The sequence below is a fragment of the Arachis hypogaea genome, chromosome 15, assembly GCF_003086295.3.
Source record: "Arachis hypogaea cultivar Tifrunner chromosome 15, arahy.Tifrunner.gnm2.J5K5, whole genome shotgun sequence".
Lineage (NCBI taxonomy): Eukaryota > Viridiplantae > Streptophyta > Magnoliopsida > Fabales > Fabaceae > Arachis > Arachis hypogaea.
The window spans coordinates 133,159,132-133,168,973 of record NC_092050.1 but is presented as its reverse complement, the minus strand read 5'-3'; the positions used below and the strand labels follow the sequence as shown (position 1 = coordinate 133,168,973).

The 9,842-nt window shown below is 32.7% G+C and overlaps 1 protein-coding gene across 1 annotated transcript; it reads right to left on the bottom strand.

Annotated features, from left to right (window-relative positions):
* Positions 1-4,728: 4,728 nt before the first annotated feature.
* LOC112750759 (uncharacterized) lies at positions 4,729-8,186 on the bottom strand. The gene is made up of 3 exons (XM_025799601.3): positions 7,948-8,186; positions 5,011-5,104; positions 4,729-4,914 (listed from the first exon to the last, which is right to left on the bottom strand). The coding sequence occupies exons 1-3, from the start codon at positions 8,104-8,106 to the stop codon at positions 4,796-4,798; spliced, it is 372 nt and encodes a 123-aa protein (XP_025655386.2). The 5' UTR covers positions 8,107-8,186; the 3' UTR covers positions 4,729-4,795.
* Between the last annotated feature and the right edge of the window lie 1,656 nt (positions 8,187-9,842).

The window sequence follows — 9,842 nt, the reverse complement described above, 5'->3', positions numbered from 1 at the left end:
AGAAACAAGTATTTGAATATTTTTTCTTGTCATAGAGAAATGCATCCATACATAAAATAGAAAATTTTGAGTGCTAACATTTTTCTCATCAATTTTTGGCTAGTATTTCACCAATACAAACTTTACATTGTGTTCATTTATATAAATAAATTGTGTTAATTTATATGTATAAATTTTAGTATATAAGTGCAAACTATATGCACAATTTTTTATAGATATCAGTAGAATAGTAAATCCAAACCAAAAAATAGAGAAACATCAAATCATTGATTCAATAATAGGTTAGAGGGGAAAAAAAAGCAGCAGTATAAAGAGAGAAGAAGAAGAACTACTCATCAATATTCTTTCTCTAGCTATACACCAAATATAAGAAAAGAAATCTCTTTATGTGATTTGCTGCATATACGTATGTAATTAATTGTATAAAATTATACATAAATTTATGGTGATGGGCCGGGAACAGCTTTATGAGGAAATTAAACTTTTTAATTATTAGATTTATATTAATTGGAAAATCATATTTGTTGCTCATTTTCACTTGGTTTATATCTATCCAAAGCTAGCTTGGTACCTAATTATCAATTAAGGGATAATGAAGTAAAAATTAACTTTATCATGGCTTGGACCTTCCAGTGGTCTAGATTAGGTGATCTTCTTTCTTGACCTAGTTAATCATCATGTTGTTTATTATTATAATCTGCATATATATTGAGAATTTAAGACTTAAAGCTAAATTGACATTACATGTTATGGTTTGCAATTGACTCATATAATCAAGATGATGCTTTTAGAGTATGTTTTGTGCCTTTTTTTGGAATATACAAAGTCTAGATTTTGGCTTTGGTTTGCTTTTCTCACTAATCTCATTAATCAGCAACCATAATCCTCACATCAGCAACAAAATTAGTGTACCTAACAAATCCTGCTTTAGGATACAATATTACCCATTTAAAAACACATTCAAAAAACCCAAAAATCCAATTTAGAACTCCATCAACAAATTAACTCAGCAAAAATGGTCATAAAAATCATGCATGTCAACTATCAACCAGTAATGATTACACTTTCTCTAAGCAAATCAGAAACCATACAAATTGAACCAATAGTGCTTACCGGCAGCGGGAGGAAGGGTATTGACACAAGAGATAAAGAATTATTGTAAGAACTAGAGATTGTTAACCGTTTAAAGTAAAATAAAATAATAAATTAATTACCCAAAATAAGTTCAAAGATTTAGAAGTATTAATTAAAAATTTAAAGGTGAGATTTGAATTAAGTGAATTTTTTCGAGTGGAAAAATCTAATTTTCTGCAGTAAATTCCATAAAAATACGTACCGGTAAATTAGCCGGCAGTAGTGGCTTAAGTCTCTCTGGTACTGCGAGAGAGAAAATACAACTGTAGAAAATCTTAAGAAAATATTTAAAGTTAAAAACTGGATGCTAATTCTAAATGTTTTGGCCCAAAATTGGGCAACCAAGAACGCTAAGCAGTTGGATCGGGCCGAAGTTGGGCCCAAACCCAACATATATATACCCTTTAATGAGCCATTTTAGCTCATAAGACACACACACACATGAAACATGCAACTAAGGTAGAGAAGAGAGAAACCACCATAATTACTGTTCACTTGCATCTTCTCAAGCTCATAACTTGAGTTACGGTGCTCCCGATTGGTTTTGAGGACTCGCGTATGCGAATGGAGCATGTGTACGTGACTTGGGCAAATTGACACCCATGCGTACGCGAGATGGGGCATGAGTACACATGAAAACTTTTTTTTTTTTACATTTTAATGGTTCTTCTAGCTTTCTAAACTTCTCTAATATCTATTTAAGACTTTTAGCTAGTGATTAGGCTTTGAGACTAGTGAAGATGGGATTGGTGACTTAAATTAGATATTCTCTATATGATTTTAAAAGACAGAGACTTAGGCTTAGGAAGTTTTGTGGATGGAATGACTTGAGTGGATTGGTAGAGAGTTGAGATGATAATATATTGAGAACTGATGATGAGTTTGGAACTTGGAAATGAATGATTATGGTTGATGAGATTGATGAGATGAGTATTAATAGACTTGTGCTATATGAGCAGTGATCACTAAGATTCATTATATACTATTTATATACTGATATTGATGAGTCGCTATGCGCTTGGCAAGGACGGTGGTTAATCCCGCTTGTCGAGGTTGCGGCGCCGACGTAAGGATGGCGGTTAATCCTGCTTATGTTGAAATGTGAAGTCTGAAGCTGAGTATTCTACTCGCATCCTTTCGAGTCACAAAAGTGTGCTGGGCACTATATCCCTGTATAGTGTGCCAGACAGGGTTACCAATTATTCGTGACCGAAAGGTGACATCCCAAGGGGATCCCAAGGGGATGTGTTGGGTTGGTAGTTGAACCGACAAGTGATATCACGGTCAATAGGACAGTCATTCATCATGTGCATCTTCTATGTGTTTGCTTGCTTTGCCTAATTGCATCTTTTACCTAGATGTATAACCTGCTTACTTGCTTCTTGAATTACCTGATGTATATGAATATTACTTGTGTTTTACTTGCTTACATCTACCTATGTTTTTTGCTGGAATTGAGGAGGTTCAGTAGGTAATGGCAATGGGATGGCATGGAAGATAGGTTGACAAAAGTTGTGGGACAGCTGTATTTCTGTTAGTTAAAAAATCCTTAGGAGTAGATAACCCTTTGTGGATTTTTATTAAATGTTTCTAAGTTTTGAATATCTTTATATTGGTGTGAAGTTCTAGGATTGCCTTTGGCTTTCCGGAACTTTATATCTTATCTATTGGGCACTGTTACCATACTGAGAACATTCGATTCTCATACCACATGTTGTTGTTGTTTTTCAGATGCAAGTCGCAACCCATCTCGGTGAGTTTGCGGAATGGTACAGAGCGGAAGATCGTTTTTATCTTTTGTACATTTTGGATATTTTGATGTAGTATTTCTCTCACTTTTGTGTTTTATACTTGTTGCCTTAGAGGCTTACTTTGAGAGATAGGATGTTGCTGTTTAACTTCAAAACCCTGTTGTATTCTGTTTGAGCTCGCCGGCCTAAACTCCGCAAGTTGTGACTAGTTCTCTTTTGTATACTTTGTCTATATATATATATATATATATATATATATATATATATATATATATATATATATATATATATATATATATATATATATATATATATATATATATATATATATATCTTGTATCTATGATCCTTTCCTTACCTTGACGTGTTTAGTTATCGTGTGTGAATGCTTCATGCTTTTGTATCTCTGTTTTCTGCGTCTTTGAGTTTTATTACTTCCTTCCGTATATATTATTGTATGAGCTTTATAACTGTCGTAACACTTTGTTATCCTTTGATTTACGACTAGAGGTAAGGCTTAGGGTGATAGGGTGTTACAATTGTGTCTCGGACAGAAAGAGAAGGAGCTCGAAGATAGATGCTTGACGGGTGGACAGAGACGTTAATTCTGGGTCGCCGACAACGAGGACGGATTCTGGCTTGAGAACGACGACCAATATTGCAATGCTACAGCTCTAAACACGACTTGGAAGAGAAGACTGTGGGCAACAGCAACCACTGGAAGGACTGAGTGTGGAAGGGTTTAGCAGTGAGAATAATAAGAATTAAGAAAGTGGCAGTAATTTATCGGTTTTGAACAATAAAAAATTGAAATTGGGAGTCTTCAAAAAATAATAATAACAATAATAATAAACCAGCGGTGTTAGCCTAAAAAATAATAATAACATAACAATAGTAGCGTTAGCCTCAAAAAAATAATAATAACAATAACAATATTAGCATATCAATGTTAACAATAATAATAATAATAATAACAATAAATCATAAACCAACAGAATAAAAGAATACAAATAATAAAAATAAGAATCACCATGACAAAATAATAATAATAATAATAATAGTAATAATTATAATTATTATAATAATAAATGACCAAAACAAAGTTAAATATGTAATTATTATATGGTCATTAATTAAATAATATTAGAGTGTAATTAACTAGATAAAGATCATGTTTATAAGATATATATTCATCTTCTTTAATTTCTTAATATACATATGGAATGTATTTGACTGCTTAGTTTATCATAAAAAAATATGGCAACAATAATGGTGATTTAAAAAAAGACAAGCATGTTTATATATATTTTAAATTTTTAAAATAATAAAAGTGCTTTGGTTCATAATTATTTAATTTAAAAATAATTTTTATACATTGACTTTTTTGTTTAAAAGTACTGATTTTAAACAGTTAATTTTTTATAAATCGAATAAACATAATTAATGGTAAAAGACAGCAATTCGTTAAGCAGTGTCACTAAATGGAGGAGATATATTTATATTCTTTATACCATAATTACATAATAAAAAAAATTAAAAATAGAAAAGCCTCGGCTGCAAGAGAATCTTGTCTCCTAACTATTTCAAGTTACAAAAGACTAATTAGGGTATACGAAGTCGACATTATTTCAATCTCCAACAAGTTCATTGCTATCTACTTCTTCATTAAGTTCAATACCAAATATAAAGTTACATCATTTACTGAGTTCAATCAAATCCCAATTTTTCAATAAACAGGTCCAATCAAGATCGTCATAAATCAAAGGTATCTAACAAGATCAAATTAAAGCCCAAACACCAAATTGGTATTTAAAAACCAAGTCAAAATATCAAACAAACAACATGAGTCAAAAGACCTCATTCTCTTCTTTTGTTTCATTAAGGTCAAAAGTTAGCATGGAAGCATTGTGTTAAGTAAAAACAACCTCATTAGAACTATCATCTGGTACAACATCTTCTTCCTGCACTGAATATTGAACTATCTCCCCTGTTTCTTCTGAAGTCTCTTGAATCTTGTCCCGAGATAAACCTAAAAGTTACATTATAGCCGACTAAATCCAATGTATTATAAATTATTAAAAAAACATGGTTAAGCTTAACATTGTAGATGTCTTATTTGGCTTACGCTCCCAAAGTCGTGCAATCTTTCTTTCTATAAGAATGAATTCCTTCCGAGACATAATTTCAAGTTCAACAATAAAACTATTCTCATAGCGTGTCTGCACAATGTACGAAAGTGCATTTGTAAGTAATGTAATAGCTGGAAGCTAGAAGTGATCAACAAAATTTATCAAAGGCACTTTTCATTCAACATCAACAACATTTCAAGCTTTGTAGCAACTAAAGAATATGCCAACTAGAAACCATGGTAACTAATTAAAGGTAAGGATTAATAAATTCAATACCAATAAATTTCAATAGTGAGCTATGGATTTCAAAGTGGTATTGTATAGGAATTTCAAAATGGAACCTTATCTTATATATGCAGCTTCATTTCCTTTCAAAGCATAACCTTATTGGCCTAGCCATATAAGATGTATCTAACTTAAAAAGTATTTTTAATATCAGATTTTGTTTTTTGTATCACTATATTAAGACGAACTATCAGTAGGATTGGTTTATGTTGTTACAAGAGAAAATGCTACAAGAGTTGGAGAGCTTGAACGAATCCTTAAATGATGATAAGCTTAGTCTTGAGGAAGTTACAAATGACCATGATAGTATTATCTCATTATGCAATGAAAAAGATAAGGCCCTTCAGGTAAAGTTCTTAACTTAATTGAATTGGTCTTAACCATCTTCACATTATTGACCTATCTCAATGATTATACAATATACTAGGCTGCAATTTCAGAGAAAAGGAACATGGAAACAAGGATGACCAAGTTGAATAAATTGGTTATAGAGAAAGAGGACACTACCCAAAATGAGCCTATTGGAACAAATCAGCAAGTAAGATGCCTTTTGAGAGTAGTTGTTCATTGTCGTTTTTCTTATTGATATAATTTATTTTAATTACATATCATTTGTGGAATTTGGTTGATATTTGATAGGATTTACAAAAGCTTGAAGATGAGCTAAAACTTTGTAAAAATGAGCTTCATGTAGCTGAAGAAACCATCAGAAGTTTGACAACTAACAAATTGGTTTTGGACCAGAGGTTGTCTAGCCTTAAGAAGAAAAATTCTAAACAGGTAAAGAAGAAGATTGAGACTCTATTAGTTATTTTAACTTTAAAACGGATAAGTCTAAAATTTTTAATCAACATCATGGTTGTGGTTATAATGCAGAGTTCTTCTATTCAATTGAAACTTGAACAAGAACGCAAAACTCTGAAAGGTTAAGTTTATGACCTCGAAATAAAAGTAAAAGTATTCAAACAAGAGTTAGTTGTTGCTAAGTCTACACTTTCAGCCAAGGACTTTGAATTGACTGCATTGAAGAGCAATTTGAAAGAGCTTGAAGAATTGAGAGAAATGAAAAAGGTTTTGATACTCTTGTCTCAATTTATGTGTTAAATTGAAGATGCAAAACAACTTATACATTTATTTTTACTTTATTTAGGACATTGATAGAAAGGACAAACAAACAATTGCCAGATTGAATATGCAACCAGCTCAACTAGCTGACATAGAGTTGCTTTATAAAGAAGAACAAGTGTTGAGAACGTGATGTTTCAATACAACAGAAGGTGGCAAAGATAAAGTGTTAATTACAACAAGTATGTCTTTGACTTGTGAATTTACATATTTAATCGACATAATAAAAACATTGGAATTTTGGCCTCTATTCTTTAATATAAGAGTGTACTGTCGGCTAAGGCCCCTAAGTGACAAAAAGATTGCTGAGAAAGATGGAGATTCTCTTACTACTATAGATGAGTTTACTGTTGAACATCTATGGAAAGATGATAAACCAAAATAACACATATATGATCATGTGTTTGATGGCAATACCACTCAAGAAGATGTGTTTGAGGATACAAGGGTAAGTATAATCATGACAAATTCTTGCTTTAGATGTATCTTGAACATTAATAGATGTATCACTAATAGATTTCATAAAAATGAAAACAAAAGATAGTTTTCTAGAAGAATTGTAAGAGAGCAAAGGCCAAAGAATATTCTACATACTCCACCTATTAAAAAGACTCTTAGCTGAGGGGGTAAAAAGGAAAAGAAAAACTAGAGAGAGAAATAAATCTTTCATTTTTTAAATAGCACTCCTAATCATAACTCAAGTTACAAACAGCAACAACAACTTAATGCTTAGTCACATAAGATGCTACTTTAAAGATACTTACCAAAGAGTACTCAACACAACAATTGTAGATATTGATTTTAGAATAAGGTAATAACAATAACTACTATGGTATTACATCCATCTTAAAATATTTCATAATAGTTTAAATGAAAAGCACAATAAAACAATTAGAAAAAAGGGAGACGACCCTACTATGCAACATGTCTATTGCAAAAAATGCAATGGATGCTGGAAAAAGTCTTAAGAAGCATGCAAGGCTATGAAATATTAACATATGTTGGATATTGACATAACCAAAAAATGGGGATGTAGAAAACGATTATTATTTTATCAGAGAAGATGCAAAACCAAAAGGCAACAAAAGCACCACCCATATTGTTGAAAATATACACCATAGTCATAAAATCATTGCTGAAAGGGAAAGCACATCATGTAAATTGTGGTTCAAGACTTCAAACTTGTATAGTGCTGCATACAAGAGAATTTGGAGAATTCATTATGTTTAAATTATGTAGCAAGATACGAGATCATATACTTGGTGCTTAAATCCAGATTTTACCTTTACCTCCTCCGGTATTTGGTGCGATAGTTTCTTGTTTGTACTTGTTATGAACTCGAAGCCAAATTTCTTGTGGTACTTTGTTTCGAATTGATTCAATTCTTACAATGTTGAGAGTCTCAAAAAATGTAAGACCTTTGGCCGTGTCTTTTGTTTAAAGGATAATAAAACCACTAAAATTACTGTTGCCGTTCAAAAAAAGTAAAGGAACTTTTTGCTATCAGACATATGAGAGCATACCTTCATAATTGATTCAGGAGATTTGCTAACAGCCTCAACTATGTGCATGTGTGTAGCGAATTCATCCAGCCATGAGTTAATAGGCAACTTGTTGAACCATAAGTCTCTTGCGAATGATATGGCATGCTCCAGCGAAGAGAACAAAGCTGCTTGCTCCATCGCCCTGGAAAAATTGATGCTAGTACCGCAAAGAAAGAAGTCCCTCTTCCAATTTCCCTGATAAGTCCTATCATGAAACAAGTGAGCAAAATAACTTTGAGTATACATGTCAATCAATATATAGCTCCAGGAGTAGTAGGGGAAAAAATACAAAATAAATAATTTTAATTTGTAATATATTATTAATATCACTTTTCAGGTGGACCAATTGTCACTTATGAGTAACATAATTCAAGTCTTTCCATGTTTTAATTTCTACTATATGCTAGTTGCTAATTAATAAAATTGCAAGTGTCTAACTCTCAACTAGACTATAGATAGAGTAATAGTGAACATATCCTATATTGGTATCTAAATATGTCTATAAACCAGTAGCCTATTTGAAAGTATCAATGGCATCAGTGATGGGTTCTTCTAAATTTTCGTCCCTTGTCAATGACAAACCTTTGATGTCACACTCAGACAACTTAGTCAAACTCGGTTGGGGGAAAAGTTTGACCTCATAGTGTTCATTGTCTTCACCCATGTCAAACAAATCTCTTAACTTCACATGGACTACTACACTCCATTCCTTATCAACTTCATCATCCATATAGTATACAAGGCGAGCCTCGGATGCAAGAATGTACGGTTCATCATCTTCTCGATCACTGGTATGAATTGGATGAGAGAAATTGACCATTGTGTGTCCCAAAAAGTCTTGTTTTATGCCTCTACCAGAGGTGGTATTTTTCCAGATATATCTAAACAAGATGACTGTGAATTGACCACTGTAATTCAACTCAATGATATCCCCTAGTTTTCCATAATACGAGACACCACCAACAGCAACATTACTATCGCACTTGCTTGCATAACTTCAAGTGTCAGAAGTGACATAAACCCCGTTATTTAGGGTTTTCAACCCTTCTTCTCTTAATAGGATTCTAAACTTAAATCCGTTTATGTTGTAAGATGTAAAGGGGCTAGCTTGAACATTGGGACAACATGCAAGCCACTGCAATTCGTTTGAATGCCTGATGCTTCCCAATAGAACCTGATAGGGAATAATTACATGTTTCATCAGTTTGGGATACAAATGACAGGACACGATCGAATATATAAAAGGATTAATCATAATAGGATTCACCTCACGCTTGAACCAGTCGAGAAATTCTCTGTGCACAATACTGTCTATGTGAGACTAGGACCTTGTCTTACTTTGCAACTTTCTCTTTGTGATTGCCCTAAAATCACTGGATAAATCACAACAGTTTCATGTCAGAATCTCCAACTATAGTTGATCATTTTCGTATTCCAGGATTTCAAATGCACTTACTTTAAGAAATTTTCCACAGCCAAGCAACTGACCAATACATGACGATGTGCTTGAAATTTTTCAGTTGGTGAGAAAGTGTAAAAAGAAGTAGCCCCCACAACCTTTCTAACCTCTGGGAACATGGTTGCAGATTCACTAGGCATAGGTTCACTCGGTTGATCGTCAACACGCATTGGTCAATTGATCCTACTCTCGACATTATCTAGATATTTTGAACAGAATATGAGAATCTTCTCAGATAAGTATCTCTTTGCAATTGAGCCCTCTGGTTGTGATCTATTACGCACGTACTATTTGAGACGACATAAGTACCTTTGAGAATATAACACATGATTTAGTATGTTCGGGTTGGAATAAAAAACGTACATAAATTTTTTTTATAATTACCTTTTCAAATTGGGCACATCCTCCGATAATG